The sequence below is a fragment of the Thamnophis elegans genome, chromosome 8 (genome assembly GCF_009769535.1).
Source record: "Thamnophis elegans isolate rThaEle1 chromosome 8, rThaEle1.pri, whole genome shotgun sequence".
NCBI lineage: Eukaryota > Metazoa > Chordata > Lepidosauria > Squamata > Colubridae > Thamnophis > Thamnophis elegans.
Window position 1 is genome coordinate 79662871 of NC_045548.1, and position 18943 is coordinate 79681813.

At 47.3% G+C, this 18943-nt stretch overlaps 1 protein-coding gene across 2 annotated transcripts in view; it reads left to right on the forward strand.

Annotated features, from left to right (window-relative positions):
• Positions 1-18943, forward strand: part of EFR3A (EFR3 homolog A) — a 95156-nt gene that overhangs the window by 40061 nt on the left and 36152 nt on the right. For both annotated transcript variants that reach the window (XM_032223495.1, XM_032223494.1), the window contains exons 2-8: positions 4543-4595; positions 8112-8188; positions 9208-9335; positions 10968-11118; positions 12378-12499; positions 17549-17698; positions 18376-18510. In XM_032223495.1, coding sequence (XP_032079386.1) covers positions 4583-4595; positions 8112-8188; positions 9208-9335; positions 10968-11118; positions 12378-12499; positions 17549-17698; positions 18376-18510 — 776 coding nt within the window. In that variant the 5' untranslated portion in view covers positions 4543-4582. The remainder of the gene's footprint in view (positions 1-4542; positions 4596-8111; positions 8189-9207; positions 9336-10967; positions 11119-12377; positions 12500-17548; positions 17699-18375; positions 18511-18943) is intronic.

Genomic DNA, 18943 nt, shown 5'->3' on the forward strand with positions numbered 1-18943 from the left:
GGGCCTTTCAGTTCAACCCTGAGCTGCAGATATTCTCCCGTTATCGGTTTCCTGAAAGAAACTGTTTTGGAAAACAGGGGCAAACAGCCAGTTGAGGATAACAACGGTTAGTTGCTGCCGTTAAAGGACTAGAATCGAATCCTCATTTATGGTCACAGACCAGCATAGAAAAAGATAAATTGCAAAGAGTAATTCTGAAAGCTGAAAGGGATATAAAGTGCATAAAATTAAAATAAATTACGGCATCCTTGAGAGCTCGGAGCCAGCAATACTCGAAGGAGTATCTCTGTCTGTCAAACCCCAGGCAGCTGGGGTTTGAAAGAAACTCCCCCCCCCTTTCTACATAGGACGTTAAAAGGACTATTTTAGCGTCGTCTTTTCCCGAAAGGGGCTCCTCGGTGATCCAAATTCAACCCTGATGCGGCAGGGTTCACCATCGCTCATTTTGCAGAACAGTTTTATGCCAGGGCTTCACTTAATTGGTCCCTCCAAGCTGGGTATTAGGCACGTTTTAAAAAAACGAGACTTTAAAAAGGTACCGGAGCTTCTTCCTGCCTGCATGGAACATTGGGGGGGGGGGGAATAACATGTGCGCTCTGTTTCACCACCACCATGATAGGATGGCGTATTTTTTCCCCATCAGACGGAGGTGGGGGAGGGCGGGAAATGTTTTAAATTAAATCTGGAAAAGGTTGCGAGTAAAAAAATTGAAGCCAGATTCTTTTCAGCCCGGTTTGAATTGTCCGCGTGGCACACCTGACGTTTCTATTCAGTTTTGTTGCAAGTAGTCTCAGGTGATATTAATGAGCGATGATGATGATGATGTGATCCATTTGGTCGTGTCCGGGTCTTGGCGATTCTCTGGGCTGGGTGGGGGTTGGGGGCAGGGGCATCTCTGCGCATCTTCCAATTTTGCGCTGCTTCTTTGAGCCGTTCTGTGCATTGGCTGGTGTTGGCTTTGATGGTTTACGATAGTGGGGGATATCTGTAGTTGGGGTGTAGGAGGATGAGGATGAGGAGATTAGAGATGATGGGCTGCTTTCTGAAGGTTTCGCTACCAGGCTGGGAAGCATCCTCAGGGGAATGCTTTTTTACAAACCGATGTTTGTAAACTGCGGTTGTGACCCTCTCTTTTGTCTTCTGGCCAGTCATCAGTGAATTGGGTCACCGTAATGTGTCTGTCCACTTCAGGGCTGTCCGATCTTGGTCCCTTTTAAGACCTGTGGACTTCAACTCCCAGAATTCCCCAGCCAGCGCCTGATCTAGCCTTAGAAATACTGGAGAAGTAGCTCTTAGATCTAACAATTCAGATTTAGGGGACAAAATTGGGTCTCTTCCTCCTGCTTTTCAGGGATGCTGTCAAACCTGCAAGCCATCTTTGGATTTGAGTCTGCCACACGTTTCTACTATTCATTTTGGATGGTGGAGAAATGGGAGGGGGGATTGTACAGAGTTAGATGATATGTAGCCATAATAACATTCTTCTTAGAAAACCAAGGTCATCCTTTGTCTCTGCACCTGACCGGAACTGGATGGGTGGAAGCCGCCAGCGTGGCAGTGGGAGATTGGACCATGGGATGGACTTGTGGGTGTGGGGGGCAAGATCTTGAACTTTCAGCCGGGTGGAGAAAACCTGGAAGCTTTCAGATTCAGATTTTCCCAGATGTGCCAATGTGGCTCTCTTGATAAATTGGAACTTTGAGGAATCTTTTGCCTCGGACTCTGATTTAATTTTGGATGCTATTTGGAAACCTGACACCTCAACGCTGGCCCAAGATTCGTTTTTCTTGCCCTGTACATACATCTGCATTAGACTGTTGTTTCTCTGTGTCATACAATACATGTGGGCATGTGGGCATATGCGTATTTATTTATTGTTGTGTTTATGGAGCGTCTATTGGAGGTGGTGAGCCTCCACTCTCCCGGTGTTCCGTAAAGCCACTAAGACCTGGCTGTTCCGGCAGGCCTGGGGCTGTTGATCAATGTCCAGCCCCACTTAGACTGAATGGATGGTGTATAATTTTAACAATTGTATTTTTTTATTTTTAAATTTTTCAGTATTCAAAAGTTTTATTTCTTTTAAGGCAAACATTTCATCATTCCTCAATCAGTAAGACATCGAAGTACAATTTTTTTGTATGTCAAAATAATTCTAGTTTACCACCAAATTCTTGTCTAGCCTAAATCATTTCTGATCTTAAGCATAGGCTAACTGGAATTTCTTGGTCCCATATTTATTTTTTATATAGTCAATCCATTTTTTCCAGTCTCATTTATATCTCTCATTTGAGTGATCTTTAAGATATGCCGATATTTTAGCCATTTCGGCTAAGTTTGTTACTTTCAATGTCCATTCTTGGGTCGTAGGCAAGTCTTCCTTCTTCCAGTATTGCGCCACCAACAGTCTTGCTGCCGTTATTAGATGCAGAATCAAGTTAGTCTCTACCACTGTAAAGTCAGTACATATACCTAGTATTTTTAAATTTTTAAATGCTTTTTTAACTGTCTGTCTAAGCCGCCCAGAGTCCCAAGGGAGTGGGCGGCATACACATTTTATTAAATTGAAATTGAATTGAGAGCCGCATGGAACAAAATTTCATTTTAATGTGTGCCGATTAGTGTACATTCAAAGTGGCAATAAAGTTGTCCTAAGTTTTGAATTCTACCTCCTAAAAACGATCAGAACCCAGCAAAACAACAAGAAGAACAAAATCAGCAGTGAAAACCTTCGGAAAGTCTACTCCTCCATTCTCCCCAGATTCAGCTTTAATTGAAATTTGATTTCAATTATTTTCGGCTCAGAATCACTGCTTAAACCAGTGTTTCCCAACCTTGGCAACTTGAAGATGTCCGGACTTCAACACCCAGAATTCCCCAGCAGTGGTTAGGACAGTGTTTCTCAACCTTGTCAACTTGAAGATGTCCGGACTTCAACTCTCAGAATTCCCCAGCCAGCATTCGCTGGCTGGGGAATTCTGGGAGTTGAAGTCCAGACATCTTCAAGTTGCCAAGGTTGGGAAACACTGGCTTAAACGACACCCCAGGGGTGATGAGTTGACCAATCCCCCCCCCTCCTGCAGGTACAGGTAATCCTCAGCTTACGACCACAGTTGAGCTCAAAATTTACGTGGCTAAGCGAGGCATTTGTGAAGTGAATGTTACGACCTCCCTCCTTGCCACAGTTGTTAAGTGGAATAACTGCAGTTGTTAATTTAGTCCCATGATTTGTTAAGTGAATTCAGTTTTCCCATCGGCTTTGCCTGGTCAGAAGGTTGCAAAAGGGGGAATCACGTCTGTCCCCGCCCCCCTCCCCCCCGGGGACATTGGAACCGTCGTAAGTATGAGTCAGTTGCCAAGCATCTGAATTTTGACCCCCGGGGATGCCGCAAAGATCGTAGGTGTGAAAAACTTGCCATAAGTCACTTTTCCCCGTGCCGTCGTAACTCTGAGTGGTCACTAAGTGAACTGCTGTAAGTTGAGGACCACCTGTATTGTGTGAAGGTGCTTTGAGCAGTGGCTTTGAGTAGAGGTGAGCAGCCCAAGGTCTCCTATTTCCTAACCTACTTTGATGCTCTCCTTTTATCTCTTTATTTTTAGCCAGCAAAATTACTTTTGAGGCTCGTGACTTCCCCTCTTTAGGTCTCAGGGTGTTCGGTTTCATAGAATCTGCCAGGATAATTGCTCATTTTTAAATATATGGTTATTAGCGAGCTTCTTAAGCAGTCCTCAAACTTAACAATTATTCGTTTAGTGTCCGAAGTTACAACGACGCTGGAAAAAAGGGACTTACGGACGTTTTTTTACACCTACAGCAACCTCTTTTTTTCCCCTTCTTTTTTTTCGTATTTAAATTTTTTATTTTCTGTTTACATAACATACAATCACATGTATACTATTACATAGCCAATATCCTAGTGTATTAAATAGTAATTACATCAGTTGCCATCAACTCCCAGAAAGATAAAAACCCATTATTAGCTCTTCTGCTCTCCATACACCTCTTTCTTCTACCTCTCCTTTCTTCCCTCCATCCTCCTTTCCTACTCTACTTCCCCTTCCTTTCTCCTTCTCCTCTCTCTTCATTCCACTCCTCCTTATCCTCCTCATCTTCCCCCCTTACCCTCTCTCCTATCCCTCTCTTCCCACCTTTCCTCTCCCTTCTGCTTCCCACTCTTCCCCTCATTGGTGTATTTCCGCTTCCATACTACTCTACTTCCCCTTCCTTTCTCCTTCTACTCTCCCCCCTTACCACTCCTCCTTATACACCTCATCTTCCCCCTTCCCACTCTCTCCTATCCCTCTCTTCCTATCTTCTTCTCTCCTCTACTTCCGACTCTTCTACATCCAGTCTTCCCTCCATCATTTTCTACTCTACTTCCCCTCCCTTTCTCCTTCTCCTCTCTCCCCTTACCACTCCTCCTTATACACCTCATCTTCCCCCTTCACCCTTTCTCCTATCCCTCTCTTCCTATCTTTCTTCTCTCCTCTACTTCCCACTGAAACGGTTCTGACGTGGCCTGTTTTGCTTTCCTTTTTTTGCAGATTATCAACTTGTGGGAAATAGAGGCCAAATGACCGATTTATGATGCCGGCACGTGAGTAGAAAAATCTGTTCATAATTATTTGCACAGAGATTTTTTTAAGCCCCGTGCAAAAATGAGCAGCGGGTGGGGGGGGACAGGGTGGTTATTTCTGAAGATAAATTTCTGGCTTCACGTCCTCCAAAACCGCCAGAGTCTGGGTAATTATTATCCGGAAAGTTATTAACAATTTTATTTACACGACAGTTAAAGCAGTCCTTAATGTTACAGGGCCTTAATTTGCGCTCAGTTTCTGCAACTCCAGAGAAAGTTTTAACGGCTGAATGGGAGTTGAATTATGTGGATATTTATTCTTCAAATACTCCTTTTTCGATTTGATAAACATCCAGAAACATTTTCACCCTTTTAAGCCCAAGAAGAGGAGAAACGGATGCCCAATTCAAAATTTCAGTCGAGGAGTTCAGCGTATAGAGACTTTGGAACAGGTGTTTCGGCTAAACCTGCCTTTATTCTTTCCTTTTAGTCTCTCTGAACATCTTCTCTTTTCCAAAACAATTGTTGTTATTATTATTTTGGCCAAGGAAAAGCAATTGTTTGATGGGAACTGTAGCTTTTTCTTCTTCTCGCAATAGCACAGAGGGACTTTCTGAGACATGGAGGCTTTGAACCGCCGTCTTCCCGAGATATTTTCTGAGGATGAAATTTTGATCCCGCTCAAAGGGTTCTCGCGTGAACGGGTTCCACTGGCCTTTTGTCGCCTCCTATGCTTGGCTCCAAGTAGAGACCCAGAGACTGGCTTCTTTTTATCAAGAGGCTGTGAGTTCGATCCCCGGTAGAGGCAGATATTTCTCTCTCTCTCTCTCTCTGGGCACGATGAGAATAGATCTGCTGAACAAAACTCCGTACTGGCAACAGGGACGGCGCCTGGCCAGTAAACACTCAGCTGCATTCAGTCCACCCCACAAGGGGTTATCATGGGGTCGTTAAAAGAGGATGATTGCTTTTCCTCGGACACGGGAATAGGTCCGTGTGACTTCTGCTCTGGAGGGATTGGAACGTGGCGCATCAGATGCAGATCACAGACCATCTACGGGCGTCTGGAGGCTTGTAGAAGCTGGGATCAGATTAGAGTTGAAGCCCGTTTGTTGATGTCTTACCAGATGCTGTGAGTTCCTCCACATTATCAGAAGGTCCCTCTTCACAGCAGGATGTGAGCCCGCGGCCCAAATCTCTTGCGCCAGAGAAGAGGGATATTTGTCGTAAAGGGATATTTGGTCAAAGATGACTAGCAAATGCTTCCTGGCAGGCAGGGAAGCTTCACGATACTAGAATCTTCCCTAAAATAATATCATAACTTGTACGCTTCCTCCTACGGATAAAAACAACCCTTTAGGTGTCGTTGTTGTGATTGGTGCCAGGTGCTCAGATTGGGTTCGGTATATTTATCCGGCTATTGAATGGATTGACTCTGCCCACAGCCAGGAGTTCGATCCTGATGAGACTCAAGGTTGACTCAGCTTTCCGTCCTTCCAAGGTGGATAAAATGAGGACTCGGATTGTGGGGGGCCAGAGGCTGACTCTGTAAACCGCTTAAGGCTATAAAAGCACTACGAAGCGGTATCTAAGTCTAAGTGCTATTGCTTTTCCTTCCTTCCTTCCTTCCTTCCTTCCTTCCTTCCTTCCTTCTCCATCACTAGAACTTTTTAAAGAAGAGACTGGACAGCCATTTCAGAGGAAGGAAGGAAGGAAGGAAGGAAGGAAGGAAGGAAGGAAGGAAGGAAGGAAGGACGCACCATGGTGGCGTAATGCTGAGAATGCAGTATTGCAGGCTAACTCTGCCCACTGCTAAGAGTTCGATTCTCACTGACTCAATGCACCATGCTGACTCTGTAAACCGCTCAGAGATGGCTGGAAAGCACTGGGAAGAGGTATATAAGTCTGAGTGCAATTGGCTATTGCTATCAAATCCCTCCCAGGGGCCTGGGATAGGCAGCTGGTATTTGGTGTTACAAATATCATCTCAAGATGTAAGCGGTTTCCCAGTAAATCCGCCTTTTGAAATTGACCGACGGTGATTTTGTCAATGCCAATGATGGTGTTCAAATGATGCCCCAGATGTCGTCGTTACGATTCTTTGCACAGACTGTTCAGATTGGATTTGCATTTTTGTCTACCTCTCGAGTCCTTCCGAAGGGCCTGGGAGAGGCAGATGTTGCTGTACGAGAGTGTTGCTGATACCGGATACCGGATGGAAGCTGTTCCGAGTGAAACTGCCTTTTGCAGTTGACCGATTTGTCAATGCCAACGATGTTCAAGTGGGGCTCCAGTTGTTGTTATCATGGTTCATCATCCAGTCATGCAGATGTTCAGTGTGGATTTGGCATTTCTGCCCACTTATCAACATCCCAAGGGCCTACAATTATTGTTATTATATTGCGTTGCTTTTCACTTAAGTGCTTCTATGCAAATTCCTTCTGCGTCTAACCACACTTGGCCAAAATAAATAAATTAATAAAATAAAATAAGAGTGTTAAATAAAATAAACGGGCTGCAAGAGAAAAACGCCAGCCCATGGAAACCCAGACCTTTTAAGGCCGAAAACTTGCATCCTCCACGGAGGCTTCGCACTCACCTCTGCTGCCACCGCGAAGCCAAGCCGCACTTCGGAGCTGGCACAACTTCTAATGATGATTAGAGGCTTCAGGAGCAGCTGTCACCTTTCTTCTCGAGCGGTTCGCACGACGTGTTTCGACTTGTTGGCAGGCTTGTTTACCGCGCTGCGCGGAATAAACGCTGCCTACGTGGTTTTTTTTTCCTGCGGACGAGGCCACGAGACGCCGGTCGGTCTCCTCTTTCCAGGGTCCTGCATTATTAACGGGATTGCACACACGCTGGCCTCGTCCTGGGGAACATCGGGTGTGGATATCCAATGTGGGTTGAACGCCGGTGTCCGAATTCAGCAATGCTCGGTGCGGGCTGAAAGGACACGGGAGGCAGCCGCAAGGGCTGAGTGGCACAAGCTGGCAAGGATGAAGGCTTATGCAGCTGTTCCCGTATCTGAGCCGGACAGGTCCTACGACTTCAACCCTGCTTGGGAACCTGGGCCCTGCTCGTGTTTCGGTAGGTGACGTGTCCCCTTCTTCCGCTCGAGTCCTTGATGGCAGATCAAGATTCTCCCAACGTCAGGTGTGCAAAAAATGGAGTTTCTGCCGTTTTCCTTATTTTGTTTCGCTTTGTCGTGGTGGTGCAAGAAGCAGGTAACCTGTTGGCCGTCTGGAAGGTAGGGTGGATTTTTACCCCACAGACCTGGGGTGGGCCGCGATGGCCCCTTGACCACTGTGGACTTCAATTGGCCGGCCAAAGACTAAAAAGAAAAGAGGGCTGCTGGCCTGACAGTGACTTGGGGAGACTCAAGGGGAGATGCCAAGCAGGGCCGCCCTGACGCCCCTTTTCTGCGCCCCGTAAACTTGCAAAGAGAGCGAGGGTCTTCTCTGGGTTGCGGACGGAAACGCATCCTTTGGTCTCTCTTTTCCCGCCAGCCCCCCTTCTCACCGCCCGTGTTTTCCGCAGGGGTCTGCTGCTGCTGCGCTGCCCTGCGCCCGCGATACAAGCGCCTGGTGGACAACATCTTTCCCGAGGACCCCAAAGTAAGTGGGGGGAGGGGGGGTCTCTCAATGGCTCCCTGTCTGCGGTTCTGTCGCTAGGCGGTTGGGAGGTGGCATGGAAACCCCTGACCGTGGGCAGAGAGATTGCCAGGTTGATTCCCTGGGCTGTTCACCTTGGCCGAGTCTCTGCTTTGGGAGGACTCGGGCCCTTTGCCCCCTCCTGATGGAGCTGTGGCTGCTGGGAATTGCAGTCTTTTTTTTTAAAAAGCCAGGTGAATTGTAGCCAAGTATACAACCCACACAGTGCTTAGCCTTGGAGGGTGGCAGACCCAAGCAAGGCTCCCTCCCTTCCTTCCTTCCTTCCTTCCTTCCCCCTCTCTTTCCCCCTTCCCCTCTTCCTTCCTCCTCCCCCTTACTTCCTTCCCCCTCTCTTTTCCGCCACCCTCTGTCCCTCTCCCCTCCCGCTCTTCCTTCCTCCTCCCTTTCTCTTCCTTCCTCCCTTCCTTCCTTCCTTCCTTCCCCCTCTCTTTCCCCTTCTCCTCTTTCTTCCTCCTCCCCCTTCCTCCCACTCTTTCCTCCTTCCCTTCTCTTCATTCCTCCTTTGCCCACCCCTCCCCCTCTCCCCCTTCCCCTCTTCCTTCCTCCTCCCCCTTCCTTCCTTCCCCCTCTCTTTCCTTCTCTGCCCTCTGTCCCTCTCCCCTCCCCCTCTTCCTTCCTCCTCCCTTTCTCTTCCTTCCTCCCTCTGTCCCTCCCTCCCTCTTCCCCCCTCTCCTCCTTTCCCTCCCTTCTTAAAAAACTTCCAAACTCCCAAGGATATTTCTGTTCCTTTTGTATATTTCTTTACCTTCCCCCTCCTCCTCCTCCTCCTCTTCCTCCTGCCTTCTCTCTCTGGGGTTGCCAGAGATCCTATTTAAAGTGGCCTTAGGCTGACCGTCTCTGCCCTGCCCAGCCTTTTGAGGTTGTGTGTGTGTGTGTGTGTTGAAGCCGATTCTCCAAAAGGGAGCGGTCAAGGGGAGAGCTCTGAATGCTTGACCAACCCGGATGTCCTCTTGGCTGCCCAGGATGGCTTGGTCAAATCGGACATGGAGAAGCTGACCTTCTACGCTGTCTCCGCCCCAGAGAAGCTGGATCGGATTGGCGCCTACTTGGCAGAACGGCTGAGCCGGGACGTCATCCGCCATCGCTACGGGTGAGGTGGCTTCCCGGATCCCTTGCTCACCCTCTGAGAAATTTTTGAAATCTTTCCTTTGGGGGTGTTTCAACTTTCGGCACCCACCTGGGCTGGACAGCGCCTAGGATCCTTGGTCCCAAAGAGTTCTTGGAGGTCTTCTAGTCCGACCCCTTGCCCATGATTGTAGAAACATAGGACTGGAAGCGACCTTAGAGGTCTTCTAGTCCAACCCTAAGATCATTGAATCATAGAAACATACGGCTGGAAGGGCCGTTGGAGGTCTTCCGGTCCAACCCACTCCCCAAGATCATAGAAACATAGGGCTGGGAGGGCGCTTGGAGGTCTTCTACTCCAACCTCTTGCCCAAGATCATAGAAACATAGGGCTGGAAGGGACCTTAAAGGTATTCTAGTCCAACCCCAAGATCATTGAATCATAGAAACATGGGGCTGGAAGGGCCGTTGGAGGTCTTCCGGTCCAACCCACTCCCCAAGATCATAGAAACATAGGGCTGGGAGGGCACTTGGAGGTCTTCTACTCCAACCTCTTGCCCAAGATCATAGAAACATAGGGCTGGAAGGGACCTTAGAGGTATTCTAGTCCAACCCCAAGATCATTGAATCATGGAAACATGCGGCTGGAAGGGCCCCTGGAGGTCTTCTAATCCATCCCCAAGATCATACAGTAATAGAAACATAGGGCTGGAAGATCCATTGGAGGTCTTCTACTCCAACCTCTTGCCCAAGATCATAGAAACATAGGGCTGGAAGGGACCTTAGAGGTATTCTAATCCAACCCCAAGATCATTGAATCATAGAAACATAGGGCTGGAAGGGCCCCTGGAGGTCTTCTAATCCATCTCCAAGATCATACAGTAATAGAAACATGCGGCTGGAAGGGCCGTTGGAGGTCTTCTAATCCATCTCCAAGATCATACAGTAATAGAAACATAGGGCTGGGAGGGCGCTTGGAGGTCTTCTACTCCAACCCCTTGCCCAAGATCATAGAAACATAGGGCTGGAAGGGACCTTAGAGGTATTCTAATCCAACCCCAAGATCATTGAATCATAGAAACATAGGGCTGGAAGGGCCGTTGGAAGTCTTCCTGTCCAACCCACTCCCCAAGATCATAGAAACATAGGGCTGGAAGGGACCTTAGAGGTATTCTAATCCAACCCCAAGATCATTGAATCATAGAAACATAGGGCTGGAACGGCCGTTGGAGGTCTTCTACTCCAACCCCAAGATCATTGAATCATAGAAACATAGGGCTGGAACGGCCGTTGGAGGTCTTCTACTCCAACCCCAAGATCATTGAATCATAGAAACATAGGGCTGGAAGGGCCCCTGGAGGTCTTCCAGTCCAACCCCAGCCAGAGCAGAAAACCTTATTGTTTCCCCCTTATTCTTTTTTTTTTGAGGTGGGGGGGTTTCTCCTTTCCTCCTTACCTTTTGGCACCACTTTTGTCAAAGGGGAAATGGAGCCTGTCCTTTTTGGCACAAAGGAGGCCCTGTGGAAGAGGCCCTTGCCGACCAGGGTGCAAGACAGATCCAGAGGAGACCGTCCGCTTAGCATCTCTCTTTCTCTCTCTCTCTCTCTCTCTCTCTCCCCCCCCCCTCTCTCTCTCCCTCTCCTCTCCTGCCGCCCAGGTATGTCTTCATTGCAATGGAAGCCCTGGACCAGCTGCTGATGGCCTGCCACTCGCAGAGCATCAAGCCCTTCGTGGAGAGCTTCCTGCACATGGTGGCCAAGCTGCTGGAGTCTGGAGACCCTGAACTGCAAGTCCTGGGGACCAATTCCGTAAGTCAGTCCGCGCTCAGCCTTTCCTGGGGGGGCTTTGATCCGGAGAGGCCTCCATCCAACAGGAGCGTCGGAGGAATGGGGAGAAATGGGCTGCAGAGGAAAGGCAGAACGGGGCAGTTAGCTGCCTTCCTCCAAATTCCCCTCCCCCCACCCCCAAATAGTAAAACCCAAATAGTTTAATCCTCACAATACGGAAACAAGTCTGGTTAACAATTCAAACAATTTATTGAAGAAAAATGAAAAAGCTTTCCTTGCAAGCACAGCCTCCTAATCTCTTCCCAAATGGATTGAGAACAAGGAGAGCAAAAAGCGGTGCACTACTAAACATTGAACGCCACGCCTAAGAACCCCTCCCCACTTCCTAAGTCGTTCTTTAAGTCATTTTACACTACAAAAGAGTCAGCATGACCCTTCCTGCAGAATCCCAGTTATCTTATCTGTTTCTCCTTGTTGTTTCATCCTCGCTCTTCCTATCTCACCAAATGGCGGCCTTGCCTTGGAGAGTATACTTCAGTTTACATGCTGTTTTACTGATCACATTTGGTGTTTAATTTGGAACAGGAAGAACTCTATGGCTTATTGAACACATTTAACACTTTTATAAAAGGGTAACTTATTATTTATTTCCTTCATTGACTTATAACCACCATTGAGGCCAAAACGTCTGTTGCTAAGCGAGACATTGGTTAACTGAGTTCCCCCCCCCCATTTTACCACCTTTCTTGCCACCGTTGTTAAGTGAACACTGAAGCTGTTAGGTGAGTAACACGGTTGTTAAGTGAATCTGGCTTCCCCATCAACTTGGCTAGTCAGAAGGTTGGAAAAGGGGACGTTGCCATGGTCATAAGTATGAGTCAGTTGCCAAGCATCTGAATTTTTATCCTTATGAACAGGGGGATGCTGTTACGGTCGTAAGTGTGAGGAACGGTCTTAAAGTCACTTGAGTTCACCATTGTAACTTTGAATGGTCACTAAATGAACTGTTGTAAGTCGAGGATTCCCTGACTGTGCTTTTGTTCAGCTGACCGAAAGACACAAAGCCGGATTCACTTAACAACCGTGTCATTCACTTAACAACTGCAGTGATTCGCTTAGCAATGGAGGCAAGGAAGGTCGTAAAACGGGGCATAACTCACTGAATGCCTTGTCTGGTTTTGCAGCAGAAATTTTGGGCTCACTCGTGGTCGTACCGCCTGTGCTTTTTCAGAGCTGGTCATTGCTCCTAATCTTGCGTCCGGCCTTTTCCCCTCCTGCAGTTTGTCAAGTTTGCGAACATTGAGGAAGATACTCCTTCCTATCACCGCCGCTACGACTTCTTCGTGTCCCGCTTCAGTGCCATGTGCCACTCCTGCCACGACGATCCGGAAATACGGAACGAGTAAGTTTTTGTGTGTGTGTAAACTTTCCGATTGTTTCTTAAGTTAGCGAAACAAGAATCTTTTTCCACTGACTCTCAGCCACACCTGGTTTTGTTCCATTTTATAAGATAAGATAAACTTTATGGTTGGTTTTTTCCATGAAAACAAACACACACACACACACACACACACATCCATATACATATGTATATGTATATGCTAGGTATATATTTACAGCACAGGTTCGAATCCCAGTAAGGGTATGGCTAGCTGATGAGAGCTAAATAGCTTGAAATAGATCTATACTAGTCTCCCTTCATTTATTTATCAGCACAAATAAAACACATATGCTAGGTATATTTATACATCCATATACATATGCTATATATAGAACAGAGAATACTTGGAAGGGACCTTGGAGGTCTTGTAGTCCAACCCCCCCCCCCTTGCTCATGCAGGAAACCCCAACGCTCTTCAGACAAATGGTTGTCTAATCTCTTCTTAAAAGCTTCCATTGTTGGAGTATCCACAACTTCTGGAGGCAAGTAATATAAAAATAATGACACACCAACAGAAGAAAATGTAATAAAAAAAATATTGGAATGTGCAGAGATGGATAAGCTCACGAAAGAATTAAAAGGGAAAGAAGAATCTGAATATTACTCCGTATGGGATTTATTGTACAATTGGCTAGAGGAAAAAGGGTGTGGGGGGGGGGGGGAAAGCAGGAAAGCAAAAAAGAAAGGAAGAAAGATCAACAAATTAAAAAAAACAACAACTACAAAACCGGAAAATGATTAAAAGATAGAAATACGAAATAGACTGTAGCAAATAAATAATAGGAAATGGATGCACAGCGATTCAAATGTAATAAAGGTTGTTACACATAGAATATATAGAATGTTCTATAGAGAATGAAGAAAAAAGATGCATGAAATAATTTAAATGCATATATATATATATATATATATATATATATATATATATATATAAAGTTATAGCTATACAAGACTTAGATGTACAGATAAAAGAATCACAACAGATATGTACAAGAAGTGTAATGTGTTGCAAAGATGTGAAGTTTGCATAAACAAAATAAAAAGTTAAAATAAAAAAAGAAGAATTCTCTTCTCACCCCAGAAGCTTCTTCAGTTCTTCAGAATATACACCCATACAACTTCACAACGGGTTGTGAAGAGGACATGTAACGTCCTAGATCATCCCCTGAATTCTTCTCAAGCATCGCTTATATGCCATGGCCTGGATAGATGGAAGTGAACTGCAAATAATCTTCTCTGCCATCCTCACCACTCTCCGCATTGCCTTCCTGTCTGAAACAGTAAAGTCTCCAAACCAGACAGTAATGCAATATGACAGGAATGTGCTCTCGGTTATAGAAAGTGGTAAGGACAGGGAAAGGGAGATGTACTTTTCTATGCGATGCAGAAAACCCAGGCCCTGCTCTGCCCGCTTCACCAGGGTCTCACTGTTCAGCGAGCAAGCCAGCCTGCTTATTTGCTGCACACCTGGAAACCTGACACCACTAATCACCTACACAGGTGAATTCTTAATACACAGAGGTAGGTGGCTGTGCCTGCCTTTTCTGAAATCGACAATGATGGAAGGGGCAGTTGTGACAGTTACCAAAAGTGAAGACGAATGTTTTCCCTGTCCAGTCTTATCTGACTCCAGGGGGTGCTGCTCCTCCGAGGTGGCACAGTGGGTAGAGTGCAGTGATACAGGCCACTTCAGCTGACTGCTAGATCAGCAGTTCAGCGGTTCAAATCTCGCCGGCTCAGGGTTGACTCAGCCTTCCATGCTTCCGAGGTGGGTAAAATGAGGACCCAGATTGTTGTTGGGGCCGATATGCTGACTCTGTAAACCGCTGAGAGAGGGCTGAAAGCCCTATGAAGCGGTATATAAGTCTAACTGCTATTGCTATTGCTATTGTTTCTTGGCTGAGGGAGCCAGCGTTGTCCAAAGGTGTTTCCGTGGCCATATGCCAGCATGACTATATGCTAAAAGTGCATGGGACGCTGTAAACATCCCACTGGAATGGTACCTATTTATCTACTCATACCTGCATGCTTTCCAACTGCTAGGTGGGAAGGAGCTGGAGCAAGGAATAGGCACTCACCCCATCGCACAGCACTCTGGTCTCGGGTCTTTAACTGCCATCACGCCCCCTGTGACAATATCTATGCTCTGCCTTTTAAGGTCATCTGAGCACATTTCTCCTCGTGTGCTAATTTCAGAAAACAGCAAGGAGCTGCTCTTTTGTTCTTTGCCCAGTGCCTCTGGTCTTCACAGACGATGTGGAGTGGGGGGGGGGGGGAGCACTTTACAATGATGGGCAGTGAACTTTGTGTGCCTTTTCCTCCCGAAAACGCTGTCGGCACTTTGAGGCGGCTTCGAGCTGCGCAAAAAGTGCAACGAAGCCATTCTGTTACATGCAGTATTTTGGTAAGCGGAAAGTCACTAGTGCCATGCGCGGTGCAACTCTAGAAAACGGTGTGAGAAAGATGCAGCCCCTCAAGAGGAATTCCCCTGTTGTTGCCACCAGTGGGGAGCAAAGTGGAAGAAGAAAAACACACGGGGTCTCTTGTTTCTTTTTTTTGTGTAAATATGTTTTATTTTCATTTCATTTTGTACAGTCACATATATACTGTGCATAACCGGGGCATATAACATTGAATAATAAACACAGCCCTCCCTCTTGTTTAAAGTTTGGGTAACAGCAAGAAGCTGAGTTCCACGTAGAGATCTTATTGATTCTCTCTTTTTTTTCCCCTTTAATTTCCTTTGTTTTAACAAATTTTAGACTGTGTTTGTTAAAAAGCTATACCGTGTACGGGCTCTGGGAAGTCGGGGGGAGGGAAGGGAGGTGGGGTCTTAGGGGGGAGGGGGGGAGGGGGGAAATACAGTACGTGTTAGATTTTAAAGTAACATGATTGCACTTGTATACTGTTGCTCTTTAATTCTAGTGTAAAAATAGGACAAGCTGAATATATTGATAGATAGTAGAAATACACCGAAGAGAGGAGTAGAGGGAAAGAAGAAAGAGGGGTAGAGAGGGTGGGAGAGAGGATTGGAGGGAGGATGAGAAGGAAAGGAGGGAGTGTATTGGGGGAGAGGAGTGATAGAGGGGGAAGGGAAGTAGGAGAGGGGAACGTTGGAGGGAAGAACGAAAGTTGGAGGGGGGTGAAAGAAAGGGTGTATGGTGGGTCGAAGTGGTATATTGGGTTTGTATTTTGGGGGGTATTGTTGACAAGAGGGAGGGCTGTGTTTATTGTTCAATGTTATATGCCCCGGTTATGCACAGTCTCTTGTTTCTTTATGGTCCCTCACCTGTAGACGGAATCTGGCCGAATTAAAGCAGACTATTTGCACATTCGAAGATATGTCCTGAGAATTTCTAGGGAGGAGCTGTCTTCGGTATTCTTCCTCCTGTTGCTACTGGTGGGGAGCAAAGGGGAAGGGGCCGGGCAGGGTCCAAGACCAAGAAAATCATGCAGTGTCTCTTGTTAGCAGTTAACTTTATGGCTCCTCGCCCTTAGAAGGAATCTTGCCGAAGTAAAGCAGACTGTTTGCATAATGGAAGGTGTACCTTGAGAACCTCTAGGGAGGAGCTCTCTTAACTCTCTTCCTCCCAACCATATGATCTAAACTTCACTGGCTCTTGGTCCTCTGGAATGCAGCTCCTCCCTCCTTCCCTCCCTCCCTCCCTCCCTCCCTCCCTCCTGGAATCCAGACCCCATTCCACCACAGTCCCTGACGTTACAATGCATCTCGTTTAGCCCGGAGCTGTTCCTCAGCTTCAAAACCTGAAGCTGGAAAAGATTAACTGTCCTGTGACTGCTAAATCCATGAACTGGGCATGTCTAGTTTATTGAAGGTGAAGGGACAACGGTAGCTCAGTGGCTAAGATGCTGAGCTTGTCGATCAGAAAGGTCGGCAGTTCGGTGGTTCAAATCCCTACTGCTGCATAACGGAGTGAGCGCCCGTTCCTTGTCCCAGCTTCTGCCAACCTAGCAGTTCGAAAGCACGTAAAAAATGCAAGTAGAAAAATAGGGACCACCTTTGGTGGGAAGGTAACAGCGTTCTGTGCTACTTCGCTGTTTAGTCATGCCGGCCACATGACCCCGGGAGACGTCTTCAGACAGCGCTGGCTCTTCGGCTTTGAAACCGAGATGAGCACCGCCCCCTAGAGTCGGGAACGACTGGCACATATGTGCGAAGGGAACCTTTACCTTTATCTAGTTTATTGAAAAGAAGGATTAGGGGTGATATGATAGCATCTTCCAATATTTGAGGGGCTGCCACAAAGAAGAGGGAGTCAAGCTATTCCCCAAAGCATCAGAGGACAAGAAACAACAGATGGAAACTAATCAAGGAGAGGAGCAACCTGGAATTAAGGAGAAACTTCCTAATAGTGAGAACAATGAATCAGTGGAACAGAAGTTGCCTCCAGAAGTGGTGGGTGCTCCATCCCTGGAGGTTTTTAGCAATTGCAATAGCAGTTAGACTTATATAGTGCTTCATAGGGCTTTCAGCCCTCTCTAAGCGGTTTACAGAGTCAGCATATCGCCCCCACAGTCTGGGTCCTCATTTCACCCACCTCGGAAGGATGGAAGGCTGAGTCAACCCTGAGCCGGTGAGATTTGAACAGCAGAACTGCAGAACTGCAGTCAGCTGAAGTAGCCTGCAGTGCTGCATTTAACCACTGCGCCACCTTGGCTCTGGGGAACCATTTGGGCTCCTGTTAGAGCAGGGGGCTGGACTAGAAGACCTCCAATATCCCATACAGCCGTGTTAGTTTGGATTCTGTAAATGGCAGCTTGAGCAATAAAAAGGAAGAGGGCTAGTAACTTATTTCTGAAGGTGGAGCAGCAAATGTGCTGACTTCTGTAGGCATGTTTTCTGTTCACCATCCCCACGTCACTTCATTAGACCCCACCCCGTCTGTCTGAACAGAAGGATTTAATTTGGAAATGGGACTTGTGGGGGACTTGGTCACACATTTCCCCCCTTCCCTTGAGTTACCTGACGTTTCTGCCTCTTCCCACAAGGATCCGGATCGCCGGCATCAGGGGCATCCAAGGGGTTGTGCGGAAGACTGTGAATGATGAGCTGCGGGCCACCATCTGGGAGCCTCAGCACATGGACAAGATCGTCCCCTCCCTGCTTTTCAACATGCAGAAGACGGAAGACCCTGATGGGTATGTCTGCCTTGAGGAAGGCTATGTCTTCTTCCCCCACCCCCCTTCAGCTTTCCTGTGACCTTGGTTGATCTCAGTGGACCAATGTTGATTAATCATGACTTCTGCTGACCACTGTTGATCATGGCTGACCTCAGTTGACCAATACTGACCACTGTTGACCTCAGTTGACCACCATTGACTAATGTTGACCACTGTTGAACTCTCTTCATCTCAATTGACCAATGTTCACCACGGTTGACCTTTGTTGACCACTATAAAACACTGTTGACCTTCACTGACCAATGTTGAGTGGTTGACTTTGTTTACTGATGATGATCACTACTGACGTTGGTTGACTTCAGTTGACCAATATTGACCACAGTTGACTAACGTTGACCAATGTTGAATTCTCTTCATCTCAATTGACTAATGTTCACCACTGTTGACCTTGGTTGACCAATGTTGACTTTGGTTGCCCTTTGTTGACCAATGTTAACCTCTGACACCATGTTGACCAATGTTGAGCACTGGGTGAGGGCTCCTTGGTTAACAAAGTGGCAGCAGCCATGAGCAAGGGGCTGCCCAAGAAGGAAAGAGGCTCAGGGGAGCCAGGTGTCTCCTGAGAGTGCCGGTGGCCCTCAGCATCTCTGCCAGGCTTTGCATGACTGTCCCAGAAGCATCTCTTTTCCTTCCAGTCGAATTGGACCACCAGCCTCTCCATCGGGTGAGAAGGAGGAGAATCCGGCTGTCCTGGCGGAGAACTGCTTCCGAGAACTGCTGGCCCGGGCAACCTATGGGAACATGAGCAATGCCGTCAGGCCGGTCTTTGCGTAAGTGGGGTCCCCCAGAATCTTTGGGGGCTTGCTAGGAGTTAGAGATAAGCGAGGCAGGGCAGCTGTGGCTCCTCCCCGAGCCCTTCTGACTTCTGCTCCATTCTGTTTTGATCCATGCTTGCAAATTGGTCTGGCTCATAGAAAGAACTAAAAGCAGTGTGGAGTAGTGGAGAGAGCCTGGCCACAGACGGTGCAGCCTCTTACCCCACTGCTTAACTTTCCCTCTGGAGTTGACATTGGAAGGAGATGAATTAAGTGTGGGGTCCTGGGTGCTCTCAGAGCTTGGCTGTTTTCTTGCAGATGTTTCATTGCCCAGACTAGGTAACATCATCAGTGCTAGGAGGAGGAGGAGTTTGGGAGGAAGAGCAGAGGTGGGTTGCTCCCGGTTCGGCCCGGTAGTGGTATTTTGGCCTGGGTTGCAGAACCGGCA